This window comes from Peromyscus californicus, unplaced genomic scaffold (genome assembly GCF_007827085.1).
Source record: "Peromyscus californicus insignis strain IS unplaced genomic scaffold, ASM782708v3 Scaffold_7__1_contigs__length_154581171, whole genome shotgun sequence".
NCBI lineage: Eukaryota > Metazoa > Chordata > Mammalia > Rodentia > Cricetidae > Peromyscus > Peromyscus californicus.
This window is the reverse complement of record NW_026294595.1, coordinates 64,200,139-64,215,475: the sequence shown is the minus strand read 5'-3', so window position 1 is coordinate 64,215,475 and position 15,337 is coordinate 64,200,139. Positions and strand designations below refer to the sequence as shown.

The 15,337-nt window shown below is 35.6% G+C and overlaps 1 protein-coding gene across 1 annotated transcript; it reads left to right on the top strand.

Moving 5' to 3' along the window:
* Nucleotides 1-10,332: 10,332 nt before the first annotated feature.
* LOC128100912 (olfactory receptor 5D13-like) lies at nt 10,333-13,128 on the top strand. The gene is made up of 2 exons (XM_052723651.1): nt 10,333-10,361; nt 12,201-13,128. Exons 1-2 carry the CDS (start codon nt 10,333-10,335, stop codon nt 13,126-13,128), a joined length of 957 nt encoding a protein of 318 aa, XP_052579611.1.
* The last annotated feature ends 2,209 nt before the right edge of the window (nt 13,129-15,337 follow it).

Sequence of the window (15,337 nt, the reverse complement as noted above, 5' to 3'; positions counted from 1 at the left end):
GTTGTTTCCATTCGATTTGCCAAAAGCACTTTAAACTATTGATTGATGTGGGACAGCCTAGCCCACTGTGGATGAAGCCACACTTGATTATGTGGTATTGACTGGTATAAGAGAGCAGGCTGAGTGTGGCTGTAAGCAGCATTTCTCCTTGGCCTCTGCTTCAGTGCTTGCCTCCAGATTCCTGTCTAATTCAGTATGTAGATAGACATGAAATTTACCAACAACAATAACAACAAAGAATGTTTCTTATTGTAAATTTCAACAAAATATGTTAATTGGTGTTTTCAAATATATGACAAGATTTTCGATATTTAGATACAATATGGGAATAATGAGGAATGTAATTTACCTAATTAATGGTAATATTTTCTAATTTTAATTTTTAAATTAAATTAGTTATACTTAATGTTTACCAGCATATATTACACACATAGTGACAGGTTTCTTTATGACATTTTGAGCATGCAGATCACCTATTTTGATATATTAACACCCTATTACTTCCCTTCTTGCTTTTTCAATCAAACTGATTCCCTCCTTTTTTAAACATAATTTGCCATTCACATCTTATTTGGTAGTCACATCCTTTCAATTATAGTCAATACCCATATCCTAAATGATGACATATGTTTAACTTTAAAATAAATGAAAACAATGTTTTCATGTTTTGTTCGACATGCTTTGAGATTAAACTTGGGGACTGAAAAATCATAAAATATCTTTACAAAACTATTTTCTTATGTAACAGCATTATTTTCTGTTTTCTCCTTAAAAACTTGTGACAGTAAACACAAATTACATAAACAAATGCATTTTCTTTTGTTTTATGACTGAAATGGTTTGACGGCTTTCTTTAAAACAGTTTTAATTGTCCTTGTTGAAGTTTTTGGACAAGTATATTTGATTCAAGGGCACATGAGATCAAGAATTATGATCTTTCTTATTTGAAGTTCTCTTTATAATTGAGATATGCATTGAAGTAAGTAGGATCAAATCTAACTCCCATTGCACCCTAAACATACTGCTTCCAAACTTCACCTCTTTTTATTACAAACTCCCAAGTTCAGTTAGTGCTATCCCTTACCTACATACAATGGGGCTTTTTCCCAAACATAGGAACCCTAGCTAATAAAAGTACTCTTGATATATTGCTCTGATTTTGTCATGTATTTAAACAATTGTTAATTTATTATTTTTTCAGGAATATAAATCTTGCTGACATAACTTCTGTGTAATTTATTGAAATGGTGTGTATTCTAAAAACAAAAGAATTTTCTTCGAATAACATGTTCGTAGTCCAAGAAACTCATCAATGAGGATTCTCTAGGACATGTTTCCCAAAGACATGATGTTGGCTCATCATAAATAATGCCATCATAGACTACAGATTGAAAACCCAAATCCTTTTGAAGATTTTCTATGTTTTATCCAAGAAAGTTTTGCTCTTCCCCCCTTTATTTAATTCCATTTTGAAATGATTTGAGACACTTAAAATATTTTAAGTTTGTAGGACGTTGTACATCTTTATTAACAAGAAATTATGTAATCTCAAATGCATAGTAGAAAAACCTTGCTTTGGTTAGTTGCTTGGCGTCTTTTGAGTCTTTAAGAAGATATAAAAAATTCTTAATAATGACCATATCTCCTGTGAATCTCAAAGCTCAACCCCTTCCAAGGTCCCTCCCCTCACACATTGCTATCTCTCAGCCTCCATATCCAGCAGGCACCTCCTGCTCAACACAGACCTTGTCTGAGAGAAAGCCAGCCTTCAACACCAACAGCATTCCCTGTATACAAAAGAGCTGAGAAAACCAGGAAAACAGGTAATACACAACCATTATGCTCTCCCAAAATACAGGGAGTAAACAGGAATCTGGGAAGAAACTAGAGGAACTTTAGAAATGCAAAATTTAGCAATTTGAACAGGAACAACAAAGCCAATATTCACTGACAGATTAAAAGGGATGGATGAGAGACTCTCGGGCACTGAAAATATGACAGAATAAATGGATACACAAGTCAAAAAAATGTTAAATTTAAAATATTCCTGACACAAAAAACATCAAGGCAATGTGGAACTTTATTAAAATACCAAACCTAAAACTAGTAGGGATAGAGGAAGGAGAAGAATCAAAGCTTAAAAGCTCATAATGTTTTCAACAAAAGCATAGAAAAAATTACCTAAACTAAAGAAAGAGTGTGATTGTGAGTCTAGCCTTTAATAGGTCAGCCATTTCTCCATCTTCAGTTGAGAGGTATTGCATGAGAGAAGAATAAACATAGCTCAGGGAATCCTGTGGAAATGGGTTAGGAAGTGTTGTAGGAGACAGAGAGGTCAAGGATACCACAAGAAACCCCACAAGACCTGGGTCTTTAGGGGCTCACAGAGACTGAATGGACAACCAGGGAACCTACATGGAACCACTCTAGGTCCTCTGCATATGTATTACAGCTGTGTAGCGTGTTCTTCTTGTGGGACTCCTAACGATGGGAACAGGGGCTATCTCTGCCTGTTTTGACACTTTTGGGACCTTTTTCATTATACTAGGTTGCCTCATCCAGCCTTAATATGAGGAGAAGTGCCTAGTCTTACTGCAACTTGATATGTCACGCTTGGTTGGTATCCACTGGAGGCCTGAACTTTTCTGAAGAGAAATGGAGGAGGAGGAGATGGGGGCAGGAGGAGACATGGAGGGAGAAACTGGGAGGGAAATTCCAGTTCGATGCAATATATGAGAGAATAAATTTAAAAAAATTAAAAATAAAAAGAAGATGCCTATACAGATATAAGAAGTACACAGAACATCAAGTACATGGAACTAGAATAGAAAGTAATCTTGCCACACTATAAACAAAACACTAAACATACAGAACAGAAAAATAATATAAACAGCTTCAAGGGAAGAAGATCAAGTAACATATAAAGGCAGCCCTATTAGAATTATGTCTGGTTTCCCAATGGAGAGTCTAAAACCAGATGTACTGCAGACTCTAGGAGACCATAGAATCAAGGCCAGACACTATACCCATCAAAATTTTAATAACCAAAGCTGAAAAATATAATATTCCATGAGAAATTCAAATTTAAACACTAGATATCTGAATAAATCCAGCCACCCAGAAAGTGTTAGTAAGAAAATACTAATGTATAGAGTTAAATTACTCCCACACAGACATAGGAAATAATCTCATAGCAGCCAAAACAAAAGAAAAGAAATGCATCTCCCCCCTCAGCACAGGCACACACACAAACACACACACACACACACACACACACACACACACACACACACACACACACATATGCTCACATAGACACACACACACACACACACACATACACACACATACACACATATACACAACCACAACCACAACCACCACCACCAACAACAACAAAATAACAGCTATAAGCCATCCTTGGTCATCGAGATCTCTCAATATCAAAGGTCTCAATTACCCAGTAAAAATACACCAGGATCCATCCTTCTGCTACTTCCACAAAACACACTTCCGCATCAAGGGTAGACTGTAGCTGGAGTTTTCCTGCCTGGCCCACAGTCAGGACAAATCTCTCTCACCCGCCAGTCCCAAGCCGCTCAAACCCGATCAAGTAAACACAGAGACTTATATTGGTTACAAACTGTATGGCCGTGGCAGGCTTCTTGCTAACTGTTCTTACAGCTTAAATTAATCCATTTCTATTAATCTATACCTTGCCACGTGGCTTGTGGCTTACCGGTACTTTACATCTTCCTTGTCCTGATGGCTGCTGGCAGTGTCTCCCCCTCAGCCTTCCACTTCCCAGCCCTATTCTCCTCCTTGTCCCGCCTATACTTCCTGCCTAGCCAATGGCCAATCAGTGATTTATTTATTGACCAATCAGCAACACATTTGACATACAGACCATCCCACAGTACTGTAGACATCAGGGTAAAGTGTTGGATATAAATATAACAAACCAATGGACCTAAAAGCAAAACAGTGTAGCCATTTTAATATATAACTGCTGTGGATATCGTTCTGTATAAATAAAACACTGATTGGCCAGTGGCCAGGCAGGAAGTAGGCAGGACAAGGAGAGGAGAATTCTGGGAACTGGAAGGCTGAGTGAAGGAATCACTCCCAGCCACCACCATGACAAGCAGCATGTGAAGACACCCATAAGCCATGAGCCATGTGGCAAGGTATAGATTTATAGAAATGGATTAATTTAATATGTAAGAACCAGATAGCTAGAAGACTAAGCCATTAGGCCAAACAGTTTAAGTAATATAAACATCTGTATGTTTATTTTGTAAGTGGGCTGTGGGACTGCCAGGGATTGGTGGGACCCCGAGAGAAAACTCTCCAGGTACATATATCAAAACAGACTTCGGACCAAAACTAATCAAAGGATATGATGGCGTGCTACATATGCATCAATGGAAAATTTCAGTAATATGACATTTCAAATCTTAACATCTGTGCCCTAAACATATTTTTGGAATAAACTTTTTGTACACTATGAAGATTTGTCACTCAGATGGGTTTACTAAAATTGTAAATGGCCAACAGTTAGGGAGGATGTTTGGAGCATAGAGGATTCTGGGAAGAAGAAAGTTGGAGATGAGGGATCAACAAGGCAGATGCAAAGGAAGCAGGAGATGAACATGCAGTGCTGAAAAAAGGTACTGCCAGGTGGTAGAGGCTAGATTAGAAATATGGGTTAATTTAAAATGTAAGTGCTAGTTAGTAACAACCCCAAGCTATTGACTGAGCATTTATAATTAATAATAAGTCTCTGTGTGGGTATATGGGGCGTTAGCTGGCAGGACAGAGCTGACTGGCAGTCTTGATGAAATACCCGACCTACACATATGGACACCAAGGTTGGTAAAAGAAACACTTCTGCAGCTTAAATGAAAAAATCGCCAGGCGGTGGTGGCACACGCCTTTAATCCCAGCACTCGGGAGGCAGAGCCAGGCGGATCTCTGTGAGTTCGAGGCCAGCCTGGTCTCCAAAGCGAGTTCCAGGAAAGGCGCAAAGCTACACAGAGAAACCCTGTCTCGAAAAACCAAAAAAAAAAAAAAAAAAAAAAAAAAAAAAAAAAAAAAAATCGACCACCCCACACGGATAGTAAAAGACTTTGATATGCTACACTCACCAATGGACTAGTCCTCCAGCAAAAACTAAACAAAATACTGAAGCTAACCGATGCTGTAAAGCAAATGATCCTAAAAGTTTACAGAACATTTCACCTAAACACAAAATAATATACCTTCACACCTTATGGAAGTCTCTCCAATATTGACCCCATATTCAAACATGAAGTAAATCTCAATAAATACAAGAAAATTGAAATAACTCCCTGCATATTGTCAGGCCACCATAGATTCATGCAGGCTAATCATCAAAAAAGGAAACAACAGACAGATTACAAACTCACAGAAGCTGAACAACTCTCTCCTATAAAAAGTGTATCAAGACAGAAATAAAGAAAAATACTAAAGGCTCTTTAGAATTTCAGAGAAAAATGAATAGACTGCCTAACCACATGAAGACTCAACAAAGAAAGAGAAGTGCAGACAAATTTCCCTTATGAGTATAAGTGTGAAGATTCTTAATAGAATATATGTAAAATGATTCCAATAACACACCAAAATTATCATCCACTGTAATTGAAGTTTTCCTGTGTCCACCAGGCTCCTGCAGCCACTCAGACCCAAGTAAATACACCAAGACTTATATTACTTATAAACTGTATGGCCATGGCAGACTTCTTGCTGTATCTAGTTCTTATATCTTAAATTAACCCATTATTAATCTATAAGTTGCCATGTGGCTTGTGGCTTACCAGTACTTTACATCTTGCTTCTCATATCTCTGGCCTCTGGCAGCGTCTCCTGACTCAGACTTTCTTTACCCAGAATTCTCCTCTCTGTTTGTCCCGCCTATACTATACTTCCTGCTTGTGTACTGGACAATCAGCTTTTTGTTTATCAATCAATAAGAGCAACACATTCACAGCATACAGAAAGACTTCCCCAGCAATCCACAATACTCAAGTAGGCTTCATCCCACAGATGCAGAAATGGTTCAACATAAGAAAACCAAGCCGGGCGGTGGTGGCGCACGCCTTTAATCCCAGCACTCGGGAGGCAGAGCCAGGCGGATCTCTGTGAGTTCGAGGCCAGCCTGGGCTACCAAGTGAGTCCCAGGAAAGGCACAAAGCTACACAGAGAAACCCTGTCTCGAAAAACATAAAAAAAAAAAAAAAAAAAGAAAACCAATGTGCTCCAAAATATAAACAAATTGAAGAAAACAACCATGGTTGTCTGATGAAATACAGAAAAGGCCTTTCACAATATTCAATGCTCATCATATTGTAAAAGTCCTGGAGAGGTCTGGGGTATAAGGGACATACCTAAACATAATAAAGTGAATTTACAGAAAGCTTATAGCAAACATCAAACTGAGTGAGAAAAACTTAAAACAATTCTACTAAAATCAGGAGGAAGACAAGGTTGTTCACTCTATCCATTTCTATTTACTATTGCATTGACATTTTGGCTAGTGAATTAAGACAACTGAAGAAGATCAAAGGCGTAGAAATTGGATAGTGAGAAATCAAAGTATTGTTATTTGCAGATGATACAATAGTATCATAAGTGACCATAAAAAATCCACCAGAGAGCTATAGCAGGTAAATACTCTCAGCAAAATGGGTGGATGCATGATTAACCTGGAAAAAATTAGTAGCTGCTCATTTTACAAATGACTAATGGGCTGAGAAAGAACTCAGAGAAACAACACCTTTCAGAATAGCCTCAAATAACATAAAATATCTTTGGGTAATTCTAACTCAGAAAGTGAAAGATTTCTATGATTAAAAACTTCAAGTCTATGAAGAAAGAATTTGAAGAAGATATCAGAAGATGGAAAGATCTCCAGTGCCCATGGATCAGTAGAATTAACAGAGTAACGAATGACCATCCTATCAAAACATTCTACCGATTCAGTTCAATCTGTTGTGTGATATTTTGTTTGTGTTCTGACAAATAAAGCTTACTTAGAGTCAGAAGGCAGAACTAGCCATTAATTGACTGTGGATGTCTGGGGGTATGTCCAGACAGGAGACAGGAAGGGATAAGTTAGGGCAGAGAGAGGATCTTGGCCTCTTTTGGTTGAGAGATTTGGAGAGGTAAGAAGTCACTGGTTGCTGCCCCTCTGCTTCTCTGATCTTTCCACTTTCACCCCAATATCTGACTCCTTGTTTTTATTGATAAGACTAATTAGGATCATGCTTCATCTGGCATGATAAGACTAATTAGGCTCACACTTCATCAAAATTCCAACACAATTCTTTAAAGATATTGCAAGGACAATTCTCAACTTCATAGAGTTAAACAAAACAACAACAACAAAAACAGGATAGTTAAAACAATCCTGAACAATCAAAGATTAAATACTGAAGATATGACCATTCCTGATTCAGAGCTATAGTAATAAAAACTGACTGGTATTGGCTAAACACAGACACATTGATTAAAGGAGTTGAACTGAAGACCCAAACATAAATCCAAACATATATGGACACCTGATGTTTGACCAATAATTTTTTTAGTTTCCATGTTCATGTACTTTGATATAATACTTCCCAGGAAAATGTTTAGCTCAAGTTATATATTAAAAATATGGTACTTTTATGATGATCTGAAGTTACTTATTAATGAAGGTGGTGTAATTATTTGAAAGCATATATTTAGAACTATTAAATAAGAAATAATAAAAAAGAATGAAATGTTTATATTTAATTCTTCAATAGCTATATTTACATTGGACATTTTACAAAACACAAAATACAAAATATAAATCTTAAAATTCATCTTTAACATATTCAGAATCATTAGATTTAAACTTTATTTGCTATTACAAATTGTGACCCTTTTTTAAAGGATTTTTGTTAGGTGTGTCTATTTGTTCTGTGGCCATTTACGGGTACTCTTGAGGCCAATGGAGGCTTTAAATGTCCCCTTAAGATTGATATTATATATATATATATATATTGATATTATATATATTCGGATGGTAGGAACCAAACCTAAAGACCCAATGTAAAATACATGCTGGTAGCCACTGAGTGAACTCTTCAACCCACATTTTAAGGATTTCATAAACAGTTTTGTAAATATGTATATAGCTGTAATGTCATTGATTTCAAAGTAGTTGTTTATTTGAAGTTATTTATTAAAATTTTATTTGGATAATTTTAAGTACGTATGTATTTCCTGATAGTTTACATTGTTCTCTTAGTCATTGCTACTTTTTTAAATTTAAGTTTTAATTGAAAATAGATACTTCTCTCATGCAATATGTCCCAAACACAGTTCTACCTCCCCCCACTCCACCCTGGATTCACAACTATTAAAAAATTGCTACTTTAATGTTAGTTGTCCATATATAATTTTTATGTGTATAAATCTGTTCATTTTCTGTAGCTGGGAGTTTTCCTGTGTCCTGCCCAGTCCGTAGTTGCTCAGAGCCAAGTAAACACACAGAGGGTTATATTAATTAAAACTGCTCAGCCATTGGCTCAGGCTTACTACTGACTAGCTCTTACACTTAAACTCAACCCATTTCTGTTAATCTATATGTCACCATGTTTTCCTTGACTTTGCTTGTGTGCCATTACATGCTGCTTCTTCTGATCAGCCTTCCTCTTCCCAGAATTTCCTCTCTGCTTGCCCTGCCTATAATTCCTGCCTGGCTTCTGGCTAATAAGCATTTTATTTATCAACCAATCATAACAACACATATTCATAGTGTACAGAAAGACATCCACAGCAATTTTCTTTAGCTTTACATATTATATATATATATATATATATATATATATATATATATATATATATATATATATACACACACACACATACATATGTGCCTTTTTCTTATATAGATATTAATTGTGGTTAGATGATATGTCATTGTGGTTTTTACCTATGCATTTATCTAGATAATCCATACTACATAGTAAGTTTAAAAGGATTTAACCTGTAGATATATGAGAAGAATATCTAGACAAGATATTTTTGCTATTCTAGTTACTAAAGACAGTGGTTCTTATGTACAAAAATGTAGAAATACTAATAAATAATCACATATTGTAAAATGAAACACATATTTTTTTAGGAGCTTAAAGTTGCCTTATTGAACTTCACTCTGGTGTACAAACTTTAATAATACTAGGTAATACTATTAGAACTATTTGGACATGGTGAGAGTATTTAATTGTTTTCTACAGTCAATTACAACCAATGTTGTATGTATCGCTCTACATATCACAAATATCCATCAAAATATAATTTTATGGTGAGATTTAACAATGATATCAGGGGACAAGAAAGATGACTCAGTGGTTGATTGCACATCTTATTCTTCCAAAAGTCCCAAGTACTGTCTATCTGTATCTACGCCTCCAGTTTAAGACACTGCTGGCCTATGAGGGCACCAGGAAATATTGTGCGTACCTTACCTCTCAAACATAAACACACATAAAAATGTGGGGGGAGGCTAGAGTGATGGCTCAGTGACTAAAAGCACTAGCTACTCTTACTGAGGACCCAGATTCAATTCACAGCTACTACGTGGTGCTCACAGTCACCATTCCAGTTCATGGGAATCTGTAGATCTATTCTGACCTCCTTAAGTACCAGTCATGTATAGGGTCCACTGATATACATGTGAGTAAAACACTCTTGCACATAAAAGATAAACAAATGAAGAAAAATTTAAAAAGCATGTAATCAGGTCATTACAGATTTGATATTTATTTGATATGCATACATGAACAGATTAAAAAAGCCCATGTCCAAGATAGCTAAGGGTATATTTATTTCCCCTGAACTATCATGAGGACCTCTTTTCTCCATATTCATTGTATATCCGTTAAAGGCAATACATACTCATTATGATTACAGGGTAAAGTTGATACTACAAATTCCCCAGGGCTTTAGAGATGTAACAAACAATCACAAGAGAGAGTGTTAAATCTAATTGTTCAAATCTTAGCCTCCCCGGCAATTTTTTTAGTGATAGTCCCTAATGTCCTGGTCCCCAAAGCCTTGATAATACTTATTTGTAACGAAGTTTGGAACCGGTATTTAATTTTTAGATGCAATGTTTGGTCTGCTATTTTTGAGTTTGCCTCATAAAGTGGCTAAACTTCATTTAAAACACTCACTAAAATATAATGCTGAAGAAACTCTTCCAGGGATATTTCTATTTATTAACTAGTGTGTAAAAAGATTTTTGTAGCTTATTAGTCATAACAAAGAATTCTTAAGTAAATGCACCACTCGGGACCCTCTGTATTTAGGTGAGTTTATTCCATTCTGTTATTTTATTAATGAAGAACCTTAGTATTCTTTACAAGGGAAAACCAGATTAGTGGATCCCTGCAACCTGATATCCCACTTTCTTCTCCTTGGAAGAATCCTTACTACTGTAGGATAATTCTTCATCATTCTCTCATGGATATTTTCAATCAAGGAAGAAAATATACTGGCAAAAAAATAATAAAATCCAATTTACTGTAAGTCTATATAGGTAAGTGAGAACAATAACACTCTTTGTAAAAAGATGTCAAGGACAGTATGGTGGCAGAGGACAATATTTTCAGCCCTTAGTAGGTAGAGACTGGAAGTTTGGGAAGATTACAAAACCAATCTTAGTTGTGTCCTATGATTACTGCAAGCCAAGGATACATGGTTATTTTAAGGCCAGACTGGTGTCAGAAACACTAAAAGAAAATAAATACAGGGTGTTCCAGTAATGGAGAAATAGCAAATATTTTACCTGACTATATATAGAGGAGATGAATTCACTGGATAATACTTATTACAGAGAGTGATTCAATAATGAATGAGAATAAGCTGATGATTATCGTTACCCCAGAATCCAACACTTGTTCAAAATCATGCAAGGAGTTGAGCCCTCTGAACCCTTCTCTGATCCAGGAGTATTGACAGCTTCAGTTAATGCAAACCAGCACAAACAACTGCAGCATGCTTTCCAGAGATGTGCCATGCCTGGAAGATAGCATTCCCACCCCTAAAGCTGTCTTTGGGATCTTCCTGTCTTTCTGTTTCTTCTTCCACAGTGTTTCCTGATCCTTCTAGGATATACTATCAATTACATGCTTTTAAGTTTCGTGTTAGTAAACTGTATTTGTACTGTTGAAGAAATGACTAATAATATTTAGGAGTATTAAGCACATTTCGAGTAGTTCTCTGTTGTGACAATTTTCTTGGGGAATTCTTTAAACATTATTAAGACGCTAAAATGTTTTTGGGGGTCATATTTGATGTTATGTCTATGTTATTCATATCCTAATCACATTGTACTGAAAAAAAGAAAACGTTCCATTCACTATTGCTTTTAAAGCATTTCTCCACTGCAGGCACAGCATACTGTTTTCTCTGATCACATTATCATGAATAATATAATATTAATCAAAGAATATATCTTTAAAATTGAAATCAGTTCAAAATGAATAAAAATACTTTATACACTGTCGTAATATAGGTCCATTTTATACTTTGAAATTATGTTATTGAATTGTAAATACATTTATAAGGTAAATAAATATCAGACGAGAAGGCAAATACCAAATTTAGCATGTTGCAAAATGCTAACATTTACATTCTGTCTTCTTTTTAAGACACCTTATCCTGTAGTTCAGTCTTGACACACACTTGTGATCTGAATTCCAAGAGGAACACTTTCATATCTTCACTTTAAGCTCTGATTACTGGGGGTGGCACAAACATAAATAAAATGCAGATAGTGCCAGTGTCTGTTTACTGTTAAGAACAATTTTTCTAGCTTTTAAATCCCTGCCTTTGGTTAGTGGGGCCATTCTCAGGAATCCAGCTATTTAGGCTAGTAGGGACCCTGTTCCTTTGAAATATAGCTTGGTAAATTCTGACTTCTCTATTCCTGCCTTAATGATCTTTTCAAACTTTTAAGCTGAAAATATTGTTCCCCGCATGTGTGTTATATAAATAATATGTTAAAATAATTAAAACACAACAGGTTATTATGTTTATTCATGTTCTATAGAACCATTCCAACGGTTCTGTACTTTTTCTTATTTTTCTCTATACAATCACTAGTTCTTAAGTTGACAGATGGCCCTTTCCTCTTTTCTCTATAGTATTCCTGAAAATGAGACTTCTGCGGTGACTTTCATTCTCATGGGCTTCTCAGAATTCCCAGACCTCCAAGTGCCCCTGTTCCTCCTCTTCCTGACTATATACACAGTCACTGTGCTGGGAAACCTGGGCATGATTGCCATCATCAGGCTCAACCCCAAGCTCCACACCCCCATGTACTTTTTTCTTAGCCACCTGTCCTTTGTGGATTTCTGTTACTCTACTGTCGTGACTCCCAAACTCTTAGAAAACTTGATTGTGGAAGACAGAAGGATCTCCTTTACAGGCTGTGTCATGCAGTTCTTCTTCATATGCCTATTTGTGGTGACAGAAACCTTCATGTTGGCAGTGATGGCCTATGACAGGTTTGTGGCAGTGTGCAACCCCCTCCTCTACACAGTGGCTATGTCTCCAAAGCTCTGTTGCTCACTAGTCGCTGCATCATATTCCTGGGCTATAACCTGTTCCTTTGTATTCAATCACTTTATTTTGGTCTTATTCTTTTGTGGGACCAAGTTCATAAATAACTTTGCGTGTGAGCATGATGCCGTTGTTGCTGTAGCCTGCTCTGACCCCTACATTAGTCAGAAGTTCATGTTCATCTTGGCCACTTTCAATGAGCTAAGCAGTCTGATGATCATTCTCACTTCTTATGTCTTCATCGTTATCACTGTCATGAAAATGCCTGCAACAGGGGGACGCTACAAAGTCTTCTCCACCTGTGCCTCCCACCTCACTACCATCACCATTTTCCATAGCATGATTATTTGTCTCTACTGTATTCCCACTACCAAAAGTTCCTGGCTTCTGGTCAAGGTGGCCTCAGTATTCTACACAGTCATCATCCCCTTGCTGAACCCATTCATATACAGCCTCAGGAACAAGGATGTGAAGGATGCAGTTAGGAAGCTAATGAGCTCTCATTTGTAATCATAAAATGTGGTTCCTGAGCAAGTAGGCTTTCTCTCTGAACAACAAAAGATTCCTTTCTTATTTTCTTTTCATAAGTCAACTCAATGACAGCTCACTCCCATATTTAGTATCATGAATTATAAACTGTTAATATTATTTTAAATTGATACTTTTACTATTTAAATTAAAATGTCATGAATTCATTTTCATGAAATTATTTAAATATGTATACTGAGCATTATTTTAGTATTTTTGGTTTTTTTGTGTCAGGGTTTTTCTGTGTAGCCCTGGGTATCCTGAAACTTGCTTTTGTAGACCAGGCTGACCTTGAACTCACATAGATCCACCTGTCTCTGCCTCCTGAGTGCTGGGATTAATGGCATGGGACACCACAGGCAGGATTTAGTATATTTTTTAATTTCAAAATTTTTGTGGATTTTTAGATGATCTACATAATTTCATCAAGAAAATTTCTCTGAAGTTTCACCTGAGAAATACTAAATAGAAAATGCTGAGTATAGTTTTTTTTCTTATATTTAACTCTACATAGACTATTTTTGCATTGGAAATCCTTTTTTAAATAAACATAAAAATATAATTCCCACCATTCCCTCTGATTTTCTTATTTTAAATAGCATCTCAATAGAAACAAGGTTTTGAAGGATGTAGTTTAGATGACATTAAGCTCTCATTTATCATCATAAAATGTGGTTCCTGAGCAAGTTATTATTATATAGTACTTGTTTTCTCTCAAATTTACAAAAATGTAACTATTTTGTAATGTTACTAACAAATATGCATTATTGTAAAAATGCATACAATTGTTTTGTCAATATTTCAATGTAATCTTATATCTGTAATTCTTTATTAATCTTTTTATTTGGATAGTTCATCATAAATATATGGGTAATTGTAGATCATTTCTACCCCAGTAAAATATAAAAAACAGTGTGAAGCTATATCAAAATCTCATGCATCTCTTAGTCACTAAAATGAACTGTGTATAACATCAACAGAGCAATTATTTATAACCACTGAGATTGGTGGGGTGTCTCTGATGTTGTCCTTTGAATTGATTGGACTTCATAATATAGCCCTTTGGATCAAGTATTCTTTGGTTTTGGGACTTCCCTGAGCCATGTTTTTGTTGGATGCAGAATCACATTAATAAGATACATTCTAAAAGCATAGTCCAATTTCCTGTTAGATTTTTGAGAGTTAACATTTTAGTACTCAAAATAAATTGTGCAGCTGGGTTAGGATAAGAATATTATCTACAACTTGTAATATTGCAGAATTCTGATCAGCAGCTAAGAAGAGTGAGCAGACTATACTAAAATTGACAACTTTCTAAGATTAAGAAAATACTTTTTTCCTTAAATGCTTTATTCACTAAAAATCTCATAACTTTATAATATATAGCATATAATTCACAATGATCAATGAGTTTACTGAACCTTTTAACTGACTGACATTTATTTGAATGCTTTAAACCTTTGTGTGGCTCTGGTTTAATCTAAAACTTTCCCAATGGAAATTGGAATCTTGCTAATCATCATTAAATTTACTAATTGATTCTACAGAAATTTTCAAATATTTTTGGTTATTTTAATAAATTTAATTATATGCTCATGCCCAGATTTATTTCTACTTTTACAAACAAAAGAAAATTTCAAATGAAGTTATGGTCTTACATAGCTTGGTCCTTCACTGTCTATTATACTCTGGTAAGGGTGGGCCCCTGGAATTAAAGGCCTACCAATAGTTCACTAGTTTTTGACAAACAGACATCTGGTAGAAAACTAAAATCTAGATATGCAATGAAGTGAGGAAAAAACCTTCAATGTAGAGTTCTCAAAAATAAATACAAATTACTGATAAGCACTTTTAACATGGTAAACACAATAGGCATCAGGAAAAAGGGAAATCAAACACTTTTAGATTCTCTCTTTCTCTAGGCAGAATAAATAATATCATGAAAATCAGTGCTAGTGTGATCCTTGGAAAAGTGGAAATTTGTTCATTGTTTCTGTGCCTATACACTTATAGAGACACTTCCATGTGGAATTTTACAGTAAAACTAGAAATAGGACTTACCCAAATATGTCAGTCCTGAGTGTGCTTTAAATATTCCTTATCCTCCCTACAGAGAACATTACCTATCTGTTATCATTGCTCTTCAAGTTGGAAGAGTCAGTTTATGGAGCCACCCTAGGTGTCCTACAAC